Genomic DNA, 15,068 nt, shown 5'->3' on the forward strand with positions numbered 1-15,068 from the left:
TACCTTGTTTCTCCTCCCTGTATATATATAAATAACTTTTCCCACATCTTCTACAGATTTCGGTTGTTCGGTTTTTTCTCTAGGAAAATTCATTCAATTTGATTTTCTAATTTTTAGGGTTTCTTTCAGATTTCATTTCACTCTCACACAATTTAAGAAAAAAAAATATTAAATCACTACCGTTTGGACATCTCTAACAATGTTCCCGCCGATGAAGCAACAAAACATCGGGAAACAATCGGAAGTATCCGATACGCCGTCGAGCAATTTATGGGTAGGGAACTTATCGGGTGAGACGGTGGATTCAGATCTGATGGATTTGTTCGGCAAGTTCGGTGAACTCGATAGCGTCGCTACGTACTCTTCTAGAAGCTTCGCTTTCGTGTTCTTCAAGCGTGTGGAAGATGCGAAGGCGGCTAAGGAAGCTCTACGAGGAGCCACCTTGCATGGAAACCAGATCAAGATTGAGTTTGCTCGACCGGTTCGTTTCGATGTTCTTATCTTTTCTGACTATTTTTTAGGTTTTTCAGTTTTTGCTCGGTTTTTGTATATTTATTTGTGTTTTGAAAGAACCAAAATAAAGTTTGATGTTTTAGTTCTGAATGCATATATTTACATTCTAGTTTTACAGTTTGTCATATATTATTCGTCTCATTTATATCAATGCTCGGAATAAATCTTGGAATTCTAAGGAATGCAACCAAATATGAAAATCAGAATTTAAATTTTATAAAGGGATATAAAATTTTTTATAAAGGGATATAAAAATTAAGGAATGCGGGCTCAATATGATATAATTCTTTTGTATTGAAATAGTAGGCGAAATTACACAGAGTCAAGGTGTAATCTGGGTTTAGATGAGAAAGCAATTTAGGCATGAGATTGCCGAAGGGAAATCTTTGCAACTGTTAAAGGCGTATCAATCTAATGCTTCAAATGCTTCAAATTTTATGGATTTATGGCTTAAGGAGGGTAATGGTGTGAAACTTTTAAGACAATTTCCAGTGTTCTAACTCTATAAAGCTTTTCTCAGAAAAATGTGCAATTAGTAGTCCAAAGTATACAAATCCTAGTTTTTCCTTATTGTATTTGGATTGTTACAGATCGGTATAGCGATAATAATCTTACACCAAGCAATATTTCGGATTTTAACATGTACTATTATTCTTCTAGCTATATGAATAGAAAAACGGGTGCAGTAATGATCTTACACCAAGCAAAATTTCCAATTTTAACCTGCATGCTCAACGGATTGATACATGATCTTAATGTGTATTCTTTATTATTCACAAAACTCTACTTTTTTATTTCATTTTTTTGTCTTATCACTTCTCCCCTTAATAACCTAGCAACAAGCAATAAAAAGGGATATGAAGTATGAAGGTTGATGAAATTAAATAATATTTAGTTAGTAATATTTGTATAAAAAAGTGCTACTTCCTTTCCTTTTGTTTCTATAATGTGGGAAACTTTATAGGAGAAACAAGTATCTTCAAAATGCCATACATGCCCTTTCAAAACTAGTTTCATTTGTAAAATGAGTTCAACCATTCCTCAATTGATAGCTAAATCATCACTGTTAGCTTAATTGGCTTCTAATCTAGCTGATAATCATTGGTAAAAATTTAACATGATTCATTTGGTGGCTATTGTTGACTGAGGTAAACTACAAACTACAAACTACTTATTGACATGTTCTTGCAATGAAAATTTACAAGATATATGGTATTTTGTCTAAGAGAAGACTAAAGCCCTTATAAACTAGAAGTATAAACTAGAAACCTTCCATAAAGAATCATAAACTATAATGTTAAAGAGAAACCAAAGAGCTCTGTGAATTCATTGACCTCCCTTTTTATATGTCATTCCATATGAATTAACAGAGGGTTCTATGAGGGTTGTATCCCCCCAATTGTGTTTGGATATGTTTCGGGTATTTATGCTTAAAGAAATGAAAAAGTTGTAGGAACATAATTTAAAAGATCTCGAGATACAAATTTGTTTCTTCATTGTCTTCTTCCTAAAACCCATCTTCATTTCCCTTCCATCTTTTTTCTGAATATGGTTACTCTTGTGCGCATTGGGCCTTTGTGCCCATGAGAAAAGAGAACAAAAGAAAAAAAAATTGATGTGGTCATCAATCTTAATTGGAGTGTCATAGTCCTATTTTTACTAAGCTTGATTGAAGTCCTTTTCATTCTGACATCTAGAGCGAAGGGTCAAATTTATACAACATTAAGCAGAAATTGATCTTGTGGGAATCCTTTGAGACTTTCGCTTGTTCTTTTATTCTTTAAATATGCTTAAGTTCCTCTTAAAGGAAGTGAATTTCTATTTATTTGTTTTCTCTTGACTTGAAAGAGAAGTTTGTCATGCTGAAAGTGGTTTATATTGTTTTTATTTGCTATTTTTTCCCTTGTTCCTTGTTCTTGACTTGAAGGATGGTAGAATGGCAGATCTAGACTTTTTCTTGCAATAGAATAAATATTTTGCATTTATATGAATTCATAGTAATAGAATGCTAGCATCACATCAGTAGGTTGTGATTCAAATTTTGCAGTTATATGACTTACATTCCTCCAGTAATTAGCGTGTTTAAACTTGGATCATCTATTTTCTTTTTCCTTCTAACTTGTCCTGCCTTATGTGATAAAACATGTCTAATCTTTTATCTTTTTGGGGTTTGTTGTGAAATTCCTCAGGCAAAGCCTTGTAAGAGTCTATGGGTTGGTGGAATTAGTCAAACTATTTCGAAGGAAGAATTGGAAGAAGAGTTTTCCAAGTTTGGTAAAATTGAAGACTTCAAGTTCCTTAGAGATCGTAATACTGCATTTGTAGAGTATTTTAGAATGGAAGATGCTTCCCAGGCCATGAGAAGCATGAATGGAAAGAGAATAGGCGGTGCACAGATACGTGTTGATTTTTTGCGATCCCATCCTTCAAGAAGAGTAAGTACATACATTTAGAATGTTAAATCTGCTTTTAATAGTTAGATAACGAATTGGTTAGCATCTATATTCCCAGACTAGTACTTCCCTGTACTCAACACCTGTTCAACCGTTTTTCCATTTCTTCCATGTAACTTGAAAGTTGAAACACTCATTTCAAATGCTTAATGTGCTAGTAGTTGTCATATTGAATGACCTTTCTCCTTGATCTTTTTGACAGGAACAGTGGCCTAACTCTCATGATCTCAGAGATGGGCCTTTTACTGGTAGAATGGGGCCTTCTGATAGCCATTTGGCGAAAAGACCAGTGAGTAATAAGCCTAAAGCCTCTGTTGAACTAGACTTTGCATAATTATTCTTCACTGTTCTTGCACCTACATTTATTGCTTAAATTGAATATTTATACATTTTTCATGTAAATCATCTTTGTAGCATTCTCAAATAGTTGGCCGAAAGGGAGACAGTCAGCCTACCAATGTTTTGTGGGTAGGCTATCCTCCGTCTGTGCAAATTGATGAACAAATGCTTCATAATGCCATGATACTGTTTGGTGAGATTGAGAACATTAAGAGCTTCCCTTCAAGACACTATGCTTTTGTGGAGTTCAGGAGCGTGGAGGAAGCTCGTCGTGCAAAGGAGGGTTTACAGGGTCGTTTATTTAACGATCCAAGGATTACTATTATGTTCTCAAGCAGTGAACTTGCACCTGGCAAAGATTACTCTGGCCTTTATTCAGGCATAAAGGGGCCAGGGCTTGCCATGCTCTTAAGTGATCATCCATTTAGATCTTCACAAATGGACATGTTTGGTCAAAATCATACACTACCACCAAATACAGTAACTGGACCATTAGCAACTAGTGGTATTCTCGGATCAAATGTGCCAGTCAGGCCTTTTAATCATCAAGGTAGCTATGACCCTTTGCTTTCTGGTCCAGAATACAACGATTTATCTTCACATCATAATATGTTGGATGCTGATCTTAAAAATCTCACGGGTCCTAATTGGAGAAAATCTTCTCCTTCTCTCCCTTCTGCTCAAGGTGTCAGGCCTCCAATGAGACAGACGTCTGGTTCTTGGGATGTTTATGATGTGAACCAATTTCAAAGAGATGCAAAACGTTTGAGGATAGAGGCTTCATTGCCTATTGATGATGCTTCTTTTCCTTTAAGAAAGATGGATGATCTTGGGCCTGGCTCAGACCATTTTGGGCCAGTAATTGGTGGGGGTGCTTCAAGTCCATTTTTGAATGTCCAGGGAAAGGGTCGTTTGAGTCCAGTGCCTGGAAAGCTCCCTGCTGGTGGACCTGGACGAGCTCATCCTGATAATGATTACATTTGGCGTGGCATTATTGCCAAGGGTGGAACCCCTGTTTGTCATGCCCGATGTGTTCCCATCGGAAAAGGGCTCGAGACAGAACTGTAAGTGCTGTTATTTTCCTTGGTACATCTTTTCATTTAGACTTCCCTATTTGTGAAGGAAATGCATGATATTTGTTTGATCTGGCTAGATTCCCATTAAGGCTTACTTTCAGTTTTGAATTCTGGACAGTGTATATTGTAGTTTTACTGGAACCATTCTTTTGACTCTGTATTCTGTGGTTAATGTTCTATTAGATTGATGAAGGGCGTATTCCATAAACATTCCTGTTGTAATTTATGTGCTGTTCATAAATGTTTTGCATGCTACTCTTGTAATTTGTTGTAGTTTTAAATTCCTCTTGGGTTTCATTTTACTCGTAGTATCTGAATGAAATTTCTTATTTACTAAAGATTCATGTGTTTGAGGCATTGCCTGTAAGGTTATTTTCTTTGAGTGCTCACTTCCTCAAAATATGTTAAATTTGAGTTTTCTTTGTTGTACTTAGGTGATCTTTTGTTTATTTATTTACTTTTAATTCCTTTCAGTTGGATATTATTATGTTACTGAATTTCCTTCTTTCCTTTTCCTCAGTCCCGAAGTTGTTAACTGTTCAGCCAGAACAGGATTGGATATGCTAGCAAAACACTACTGTGAGGCCATTGGATTTGATATTGTTTTCTTCTTACCAGATAGTGAAGATGATTTTGCATCATATACTGAATTCCTTCGCTACCTTGGCTCGAAAAGCAGAGCTGGTGTTGCTAAGTTTGATGATGGGACAACACTATTTTTGGTGCCCCCATCAGAATTCTTAACCAAGGTTCTTAAAGTTACAGGACCTGAACGACTCTACGGAGTTATTTTAAAGTTGCCTCCACAGGTACCTTCCACTGCACCTCTACAATCGCATCCACCTTCTCTTTCTCAGCATGATTATAGTCTTCCACATTTGAAGGAAGAACAAGCTTTGCAGAGGGAGTATGGAAGGGTTTCACACGAGGAGTCCATACCTTCTGCAAGACCTCTAGCGCAAACTACTGTGCAAAATCAACCACCCAGCAATGCTGCAGCAATTCCCCAAACTGGTGTTTCTTTAACACCAGATCTGATTGCTACTCTGGCCTCTTTTCTCCCAACGGTGTCACAGTCTACTGCTGTTGGTGGTGTTCAGCCTCCATTAGTGACATCAACTACACAGCCCTCATTTCCTCAAGGCATTGCACCGAAAGGAGCTCCTGCACAAAATTGGAACCAGGAGCAGCAAGCTTATGATCCTGCAGCCTCATCCTTCCAACAGTTCAATCCTCCAGCACAGTTACCACCAGCTCAGCATTACTCATCGATATCCAATACACCCATCCATTCTGCCCAAGTGGCCCATGGCAGCACCCAATATCTGGATTCTGCAGCGGGCTTACCACAGCAAACTGCTTCATCTTCAAGGCCATTAACTAATTTTAGTATCCCTTCTCAAAGAGAACATGTTTCTGCCCCTTTTAGCCAACAGTATCATCCCGAGGCCCCTTCGAATACACAGAATGGCTATGGAATGATGCATGGAGCAGATACTTCTGGGTTGTATGGTGCGCCAGCTTTTCAGCAGCCGAGCAATCCTGATGTTTTGTCTAATCAGGTTAATGGTGCTAATGTATTCCAGCCACAAAATTTGATGCAAGGTGACAAACAAAATTTGGAGCTTCCTAGTCACGGACAGCAGCTGCAGTCTGTGGTTCCTGGAGCTGGTCAGGGCACATCAGATGTAGAAGTTGATAAAAACCAGCGATACCAATCAACGCTGCAATTTGCAGCTAGTCTTCTCCTCCAGATTCAGCAACAGCAGCAGACAAATACTCCAGGTGGACAAGGGACAGGGAGTCAGCTGTGATATCTTCTTCAATCTAGGTAATTATCCTTTCCACAACTTACTTTCTTGAATGGACACATGCTAATTGGTTAGTCTAGGGATATGTCTTGATATTTGTTTATCATGTGATGATGGATGTTTGTTGACTATTATTAATCCTTCTTTTAGATGGTTGCATATGCATTCTTAAAATTATGTATAACCTTTTGGATTTAGAACTTAGAAAATGTTGGTAGTGTGTAGGGCAAGTGTCATTAGATTCGGCTAGACCTTTTACTATTTTGAGAATAGGAAGTGGGGCATTAATATGAAAGTGTTGGGATGTTATGTCATGTAATGAGATGGTTGGAATCCTTTTTTGTTTGTCGAAGTGTTTCAAGGTATAATGGTATTTTGAGATTGTTAGGATTGGTTGTGACAAGAAGGATATGAGAGTTTGATTTAATCTGATGTGTTTTTTAAGAGGTGTTTTGGAGGTTGAAAGCGAATTTGCTGTTTAGGTGGTGCAAAGGACGTGCACAATATCTAAAGTTGAGACTTTCTAGTCATTTTTTATCCACCATTCCCATTAGCCTTCCCGTTGTAGGATGGCTATTATTTAATGGTTCAAGCTAAGATGATGTGGTTTGATGCCTGTTCTTTTTGTTCCTTTATCATGTTCGACAAAAAGACTGTTCTCCGAACTGAAAATAGGTTTTTATTTTAGAAGTATTGCATTGGAAAATGTTTGGATGCTTATTCACATGGTTAAGAATTAAGCTGCAAATTTTGTGGTGCTGGGTAGTTCCAGATTGATCTAATCAACTAAAATATACCTGTTGGATAGTTAAACAATTGGTGCATTGCTCGAGATATAACCCCACAAAGACCTTCCAAATACATGTAAAACTTTTTAGAAAATTGAAAATACCCGTGTCAAACACAACCATTTCTGACATTCACACGTGAGTCCATGTAACATAGGTTTTTATAATTAGTTATTTCTTTACTGAATCCATAAACATTTGCATTGGTATCTTTTCCTCTTTGTTTTCCCCGCACGGGAATGAAATTCTTTTTTCTCTAGCTCACTAGTTTTATCTTTATAGAAATTATTGTATGCATATGTTTTCCTCTAGAAATAGTAAATGTTAGTTTCTTTATTCTTTGCTTTATGAGCATTGTTACCGTAATTATACATATCACATCTTATGCTATTTATCTTATTGTTTGCATATATTTCAAAGCATTAATTTTGAAGATTTTGCCCTTTTCACTAGACTATAGGATGAACCTTTCTTAGAATTCTAGAAATGTAAATATTTATGGGATTCAAATTTGTAATTTTGCTTTGTAAAACTGAGTTTTACTGCATTTGAGACTTACGTTGAAATGCCAAAACTGCTTTTTCACTCAAATATTTATCGTAAAGCTAGGTGCCATAAGCCTCTAACTGTGTTGAGTCAGCCACTCGGCTATTAAATGACGTTTGAAACTTAACCTTAGCGTAGTGTCCCTAATAATTTAAAGGGCAATAAACTCAAATCACCATTTATAAACACACTCCTGTCATCATCGTCATCCCCATCTTGAATTTCTCCAAAGCCACAAATTGTACATTTTAAAGTACTCAGTAAACACAAATTGCGGCCAATCGTATTGACATTCGTTACAATGATTCAGGAGATAGGAATTTGGATGGTCTACTCTATTTTTCATTTCTTTTAGTTTTTACTCTTTTAAGTGATCAATCTTTTATACTTAGGGGATTGTTTTTGCTTTGCTTCAAGATGGGACCCCCCTCTACCTAGTTCGTAGTTAATCCCAAATCCTCGAAACAAATACTGCAAAAATTATTCTTCGAGAGTCAATTTTTTGCGAAACAAATGATCTGAAGGTTACTGATATATTTTGAAATTGATCTGGTATATACACACACACACAAAGAAAGCAATTTTCGTAAAAGAGATATTCTTATAGTATATAAAATAATATATTAATCTTGATTAAGGCTCTATAGTAGCATTTGAGAATCTAGTCAGCCAAATTCCAAATACGTTGGAATTTGATGACAAGGATGTTGAGGCACTTTGTTAAAAACGTCGGGGTCCGTTATGATTTTGGTTGGGGATTCGATTAAACTTAGGTATCAAACTGTGGTTGGCTTCGCAATACAATTTATACTATCTGCCCTTTAACTTTGACGAAACATGTCAACTTGAATGGATAATGTATTTCATGTTCCGAGTTTTGGTTTCGTTGAGTTCCGTTAGTATCGAAGCGTTGGAACAATGTTGAATCCGGTGCTCTATGATGTGAAATTTCTTATCTATGAGCTTGCCCACTGAGATGTGCATTAATCCTCAATTATTTGCATACATAAATCAATGTTGTCATATAACGTTTGGTGTTGCATTATTCACTATGATCTTACATACATGAATGCATTGAAATGCTATCGAACTGTCGATACCCTTTTTGGTTCATTTGTATCGACGTTTAAGGGGCCGAAAAGGGTTGAAACTACAGGATGGATTACAACCCAGTTTTTGTCAAGTTTCATCTCATTTTTCGTTTCCTTTTTAACATAAAACAGATCGCGTGGGGGACTTGTCGGGGTTGGGGTTGGAATAGGTCGTATTCATTTGAATGCTTCTATATGATTTAAACTCAAACCAATCTGAGCTTTAGCATAACTTTAATAGAAAAATGCATAGAATCCGAGCTCTGATTAAAAAAGAATACTGCAAACAATCTCCATACGTCTATTCAAATAACATAGCTTTTCTAAGGGTGAATATATCTCTTGATACCTTAAATTAGCTTCAATGTTCACATTGATACTTATGGAGATTTTTTTGTTTAAATTGGTACCGTGTTTTAGTCCATTTCTGTAACACCATTAAAATGGTGTGATGTGGACCAATCAAGCTATTGCAAGTGGCAACTACATCAGTTGATAATGTCTCATTGCTTAGTTTGGAATTTAATTTTAGGTACTAATTTGAAACTAAATTAAGTTGTTAAAAGGTAAATTTAACCCTTTCTTTTTAGCAGCGGTAGCATCATTATTTTTTGATTTTCTGATACTAAAATATGAGGTTAACTTATCTACCATTTTTAATGCAAATGTTTGCTTTCTATTCCAGCTGCTTAACGTTCATTTAAATATCGGATATGGGTATTCCTGTTTTCACTCAAGCTCATCAACGTTATATATATGTTCGGTGAATGTCGGATATGAATATGTTTACTAGCTCGTTCGAAGTTTGTCAACATAATTGCAGTAGGATTTAGGATTCATATTCATGGCAAAAACAAAATCCAAAATAATTTTCCATGTTTATTTCGTTTGTTTCCAAGTCCCAACATAACAAAGCCTTTTTATATTAATTCATTTATTCGATTTATGTAGGCAAAAATTTTGGGCTGTGAATCCGTAGGTACGAAGCAAATTTCGAATTTTTCTGAAAATGAACAACTATGATTGCCGTCGACTGTTCGTGAGCGAAAAATCCTTGTTATGCAAATTTTGTGGGTAATAGATTGACTTCAATCGAGGACTAGATTGTACAAATTAATTTTTTTTCCTTTAGTTAATGAATATTGGCTTTGATTTTTATTTAGCCATGTCAAATATTTCGGCACCATTTATGTTCAATTATCTCGCTGTCTTATCGTTTTGTTATATTTAATACGGAAGAAAGTTGAAATATGGATAATAAAAAATAAAAAAAACAGAAAAAATAATCGAGTTTAATTCAGTGAAATTATGGAATGGGATAAAAGCTGCTTTTCTCACTTTGAACCTTCATTTTTCTTATTACGGTTAATCCCTTGAATTTGGACTTTTTTTCAATTTAATCCTAAACTTTGGCTCTAAACATGCCTTGCATAATATTTGCCGAAAAACGCCTGCCATGTATCATGTTTTAGATTGGTATCATGTCAAAGTAAAACGTCATTGATTAAAACTTAAATTTTATTTTAATAAAACTTTCTGATAAAAAAAAATTGGTCCTTGTAGATGCACACGTGGCATAATAGTAAATTTTAATTGGGATAATGGTAAATTTGGCCCTCGATGTTTGTATTTTTTTCAATCTTTGGTTATAAACTTTTGGGTAAACCACACTAGTAGTAATCCAGCTATTAGTGAATTTCTTTTGTGGTCCCCTGATTGTGAAATGTTAGAAAATAATCATTCAACCATAAAAAGTTACAAAATGGTCACTTAGCTATTCAATCTTGCCTTTTTTGGTTACTAATTGGCTAACGTAAAAATGAAAGCACTCAGAAATTCAAGATAGTGGAGTGGTCAAAAAAGAAAAAATTGAACAGTTGAGTGATGATTTTGTAACTCCTTATAGTTGATGACCATAAAAGAAATTTACTAATAGTCGGTGATTACTAGTGTGGTTTATCCAATTATATTTTAGCCATCTAAATTTCAAAAGTTACACACTAACCTTATCTAATTATTATATTTTGGATTGAAAATTGATGTTTTAGTCAACATTTTCGTTATAAAAAGCAATTTGGCTATTTTTGGAAGGTTAATGGTAAATTACACTAGTAATATCTAACTATTAGTAAATTATTTTTGGTCACTCAATTGTGAAAAGTTACAAGATGGTTACCTAATTATTAGTATTTTTTGGTCACCCAACCATGAAAAGCTACAAAATGATCACTAATTATTAGTAAATTTCTTTTTGGTCACCTAACTATGAAAAGTTACAAAATGGTCACTCAATTATTCAATTTTTTATCACCCAATTATCTTGGATTTTTAGGTGTTTCCATTTTATATTAGCCAATTGGTAACCAAGAAAGACAAAATTGAATAGTTCAATAATCATTTTGTAACTTGTCATAATTGGGTGACCAAAAAAGAAATTTACTAATGGTTGGATGACCATTTTGTAACTTTTCATAGTTGAGTGACTAAAAAGAATTACTAACAGTGTAGTTTACTTAATATAATTTTAAATCATTTTTAGGGACTGTTGTTGAATTTACCCTTTTTAAAATGAAAAATCTCGAAAAATTTCTCATGTAAATACAAATCGCTCTACCACACCGGCCACCGCGAGATAGCACAGTATAAAGCAGCCAACAAATATATAAGATCTTTGCTGTCTCTCTCTATCCTTATCACCATCTCACTAGTTGAAAAAACCCCCCAAATTTTAGCACAATTCTGTTCAAGATTTAGTCATAGAAACTTTTCCCAACTTTTCTTTTTTCTCTTATTTTCTAAATTCAGGGTTTTGAAGTTTTGGAATTGCTTTTCAATGGGAAAAGAATTAGATGGGCTAGGGTATTTACCTCTCCACATAATTCTATCAAAATTATCTCCTTCAGATATTATTAAAGTTTCTTGCGCTAATAAAAGGCTTAGAGCTTCAGCTTCTGACGAGTCCCTTTGGGCTCAAATTTGTTATCAAGAACTTCAGCTTTCAACCCCTCAAGATGATCATGGAAACCCTCTACCTTGTTTTATGGTAATGTTGATTTCATTTTTCCAAAACCCATTTCATTATTTGTTTCTCTAATTCTTTTCTTAGTTTGTATGCTTGGATTTTTTGTTCTTCATTGTGTTTTTCTGTGAATTTTTTTATTATTATGCGGATGTTCTTGTTATTGAATTAGGAAAAGATCTAACTTTATATTGGTTAGTTAAATCAGTTTATTGGGATCGATGACTCAAACTCTTGAAATTTTACTTAATAAGTTGGAATTTATAACGAGGAAAAGATTTGGCTGAAATATTAAATAAATCTGTTTAAGGGGACCAGAGACTCAAATTTAAGAAATTTTAGACGAAAATAAGTTGAAATTTATATGTTGTAAAATATTTTATGTTGTTTAATTTTCTAATTCTTTTTCTTCGTCTTGGTTTCTTTAATGGATTTTTTGGATAAAAGGACCATTTTACAAATAAATCAGTTTAATGGGACCAGGGACTCAAATTTTGGAAATTTTAGAAGAAAATAAGTTTGGAATTTATAAGAAGGAAAATATTTGAATAAAATATTAAAATAGCCCTGAACCATAATGTTTTACTTAGATAAGCCCTTATACTTTTCTGCACCTAAACAAACCCTTATTCTTTTATTGATACCTAAGGAAACCCTTATTCTCTAGTGAAAAGTTTATTTATGTTGAGGGTTTTAGGTATAGATTAAAGATTAAGTGATTGTTTAGGGTTAAGTTAAAGTTTAAGGGTTTATTAGAATACAAGTTAAAAATGTTGAAGGGATTACTTTTGTGTACAAAAACGAATGCGAACTTATTTTAATACAATGGTAAAGTCAAGGGCTTTTTTATATTTTAGTCAAAATGTTTAATTAGGGTTGAATACTATATGATATGCATGAATTTATGGATTTGGAAATGTAGATGATTAAATTCTTTCAAGTAATGTTTTTATATTTGTTTCTTTTTCCTTTCCAGTTAGCTTATCAGTTGTGGCGAGAGGCTTTCTCGATGTATCCATGGCCACTTGTTAAACGAGTTAAAAGATGTTGGGATAAGCTTAAGAAATGGTTTAACAACAATTTCCCGGAGGCTGAGGCGACACTTAGAAGGGGTGCATCGGAATCCGATATTGAACAATTACAAACACTTTTAAAAGTCAAATTGCCGCTTCCCACTCGGCTTCTCTATCGTTTTCATGACGGTCAAGAACTGCCGGAAAAAAGGAACCCGAAGACAGCTTCTGGTAGCTGGTTGGGAATTATAGGTGGTTACTCTTTCTATAACCATTCAGTTAATGTTTACTTGTTACCGTTAAATCAGGTTATTGCCAAGACAAGATATGTCATTCGTCACCTAGGTTTTTCGAGCCGATCTAAGTGCATCGTCATGGCTTCTTCTTTCACTTTTAGTAGGAAAGTGTTTTTCTTGAACTGTACCAATGGCCAACTTTTTGTCGGTACAAGGAAGCCTCTTACAGATGGTGAAATGATTCCGTGTGTCCCGAATGCACTTATTCGTTCCGTGCACGATTTGTATGGTGAAGAGCAACAAGATGCCATGCTGCTGTGGTTAGAGGAACATGGACGCCGTTTAGAGAATGGTATTATCAAAGTCCGTAAAGAAGGAGATGATCGAAGTATCAATTTATTTCCCGAGGTTCCTCCCTTATGTGTCACTACTGTAACAAACGGTGTGCAGGTAATTTTTGGATACTTCATTGTTTTGAATTGATTTTATTGAAGAGTTAGTACATGTGTGTTGCTAGCTCAGTTGACTTTGACTAACCAAAAGATTTATTGGTTTTTGTATATTTCTATCCATGGTGGAAACTAAGCAATTATTTTAACATTTTTTAGTCGTTTTTGATATTCATGACCCTACTCTTAATGGTATTGCAATAATTGTTTTCATTATTTTTGACATGATGGCACTAACAAGAAGTATTAGCTTCCAGGTTCGTGCTTCGGCTGTGTTCGTTCCAGAATTTGCTGACCTAGTAGATGAAGCCGAGAAGTTCACGTTTGCTTATTCAATCCGCATGTCACTCTTACCTGAAGGGTGCGTCATTAATGGAATGACCTTCGTCTCCTGCCAATTGAATAGGAGGCATTGGATCATTCGTGCTGATGGAGAAGTCGTATCCAGTGTTGATGATGAGGCCGTGATCGGAGAGGTGATGAAATGCCTATTTCTCTCAGTTTAATTTCTCCTATATAAATTTATGCTGGTTTGACTCTTCATTTCCTTTTATCTTGCTCGATTTTCTTTATATAAGTGAGCCTTATTAGAAAATAAGCTTTTGAAATGACGTAGCACTACCAGGTTTCTTCATTATTGAGTTACGTGATCGACAATGATTAAAGAAGGAAGTTCGATGTTCGAGTGTTGTTTTCAGTGGACTATCACTAGACTTTCACCTTTTTTTTTGTGTATATTATTGACAAGATTCATCAAGTCATCAACGTTTTCTATAAATCTTGTTTTCCTTTATGCTTGCAGTACCCTCTGTTGCATCCAGGAGAAGGCGAATTTGTTTATCAGAGCTGCGCGCCCTTACCATCTCCTTCAGGTTCCATTGAAGGTCATTTCACATTTGTCCCTGGAAGGTATGTGAAACAAACTTTTGATTACTTTTAGAAGGTCTATTTCAATGAATCATGCTACCTTTGACCGACTGTCTTGTCCCAATGTCTTGTAACGTGAGTCGAAATCCTTCGGCAACAGAGTTTAGATTTAAATCCGATGTGGTTGTAGAAATCTGTTGAGAAGAATGGGTGTGAGAGTGATATAAATACTTTTAAGAGAAAATAAGAAAGTCCGGAATGTATTTCGAGCGTAACCAATGAGTTCACTTTTGTATGAGAATTATTACATAAACATCGTTTTCTTCCTACATTTAGTTTCTTCTTGGTTAAGACTGGCAATATTTTCCCAATAAACGGCAACGATAATTTATAAACAAGCTTAATTGAGCTCAAGCTTTGAGTAGCTCAAACTAGCCACTAGTCGAGTTCATCTCAGCTTGAGTACACCCTTACTTTTATGATGCCCGAATATGCCCGTCATTCCTTACTGATGTCGGAATATATGAAGTGAACACAGATAGTTACTAATGTAAACTTTGATTATTTTGTGGTTAGGTTGGCTGATCCAAGAGGCGGTCCATTTGAAGTTCAAGTGGCAAGGTTCCCATTAGAAATGCCAGACTATGTTTTTTGACAGAAATTCCTGATTTCAGACTTTTTGCCTGTTTGTATGTGTGAAAACCCTATTTTGCTCTTCCATTACATTTTGCGATATTACTGTCATCATAAAATTTGTTACTTGTCGTTAATGAATGGGGTTTGCTTGTGTGTAAAACACAGAATATATTGGGTAAATTACAGTCAAGGTCATTAAACAATTAGTAAGTTTATGTTTTAGTCACTCAA

The 15,068-nt window shown here is 35.1% G+C and overlaps 2 protein-coding genes across 5 annotated transcripts; both read left to right on the forward strand.

The window, feature by feature from the left end:
- The first annotated feature begins 60 nt into the window (after positions 1-60).
- On the forward strand, positions 61-9,779 carry LOC105796378 (flowering time control protein FPA). 4 transcript variants are annotated; one of them, XM_052627894.1, is made up of 7 exons: positions 61-481; positions 2,703-2,948; positions 3,169-3,255; positions 3,381-4,369; positions 4,902-5,190; positions 5,266-6,212; positions 9,569-9,779. In XM_052627894.1, the coding sequence occupies exons 1-6, from the start codon at positions 200-202 to the stop codon at positions 6,193-6,195; spliced, it is 2,823 nt and encodes a 940-aa protein (XP_052483854.1). In that variant the 5' UTR covers positions 61-199; the 3' UTR covers positions 6,196-6,212; positions 9,569-9,779. The 4 variants fall into 4 exon arrangements, with proteins under 4 accessions (XP_052483854.1, XP_012481528.1, XP_012481527.1 ...); XM_012626074.2 differs by having other exon boundaries at positions 3,381-3,855; positions 3,991-4,369; positions 4,902-6,212; XM_012626073.2 differs by having other exon boundaries at positions 4,902-6,212.
- Positions 9,780-11,246: 1,467 nt separating this feature from the next.
- Positions 11,247-15,040, forward strand: LOC105796380 (F-box protein SKIP16). The gene is made up of 5 exons (XM_012626077.2): positions 11,247-11,660; positions 12,613-13,335; positions 13,592-13,810; positions 14,137-14,243; positions 14,778-15,040. The coding sequence occupies exons 1-5, from the start codon at positions 11,451-11,453 to the stop codon at positions 14,854-14,856; spliced, it is 1,338 nt and encodes a 445-aa protein (XP_012481531.1). The 5' UTR covers positions 11,247-11,450; the 3' UTR covers positions 14,857-15,040.
- The last annotated feature ends 28 nt before the right edge of the window (positions 15,041-15,068 follow it).

The sequence above is a fragment of the Gossypium raimondii genome, chromosome 3 (genome assembly GCF_025698545.1).
Source record: "Gossypium raimondii isolate GPD5lz chromosome 3, ASM2569854v1, whole genome shotgun sequence".
NCBI lineage: Eukaryota > Viridiplantae > Streptophyta > Magnoliopsida > Malvales > Malvaceae > Gossypium > Gossypium raimondii.

Bases quoted from the DNA above. Each gene is read 5' to 3' on its own strand.
- LOC105796378 (XM_012626073.2), top strand. From the start codon at position 200: ATGTTCCCGCCGATGAAGCAACAAAACATCGGGAAACAATCGGAAGTA. The intron at 482-2,702 runs GTTCGTTTCGAT...GAAATTCCTCAG, and splicing joins AGATTGAGTTTGCTCGACCG to GCAAAGCCTTGTAAGAGTCT. The intron at 3,256-3,380 runs GTGAGTAATAAG...TCATCTTTGTAG, and splicing joins GCCATTTGGCGAAAAGACCA to CATTCTCAAATAGTTGGCCG.
- LOC105796380 (XM_012626077.2), top strand. From the start codon at position 11,451: ATGGGAAAAGAATTAGATGGGCTAGGGTATTTACCTCTCCACATAATT. The intron at 11,661-12,612 runs GTAATGTTGATT...TTTCCTTTCCAG, and splicing joins ACCCTCTACCTTGTTTTATG to TTAGCTTATCAGTTGTGGCG. The intron at 13,336-13,591 runs GTAATTTTTGGA...ATTAGCTTCCAG, and splicing joins CTGTAACAAACGGTGTGCAG to GTTCGTGCTTCGGCTGTGTT.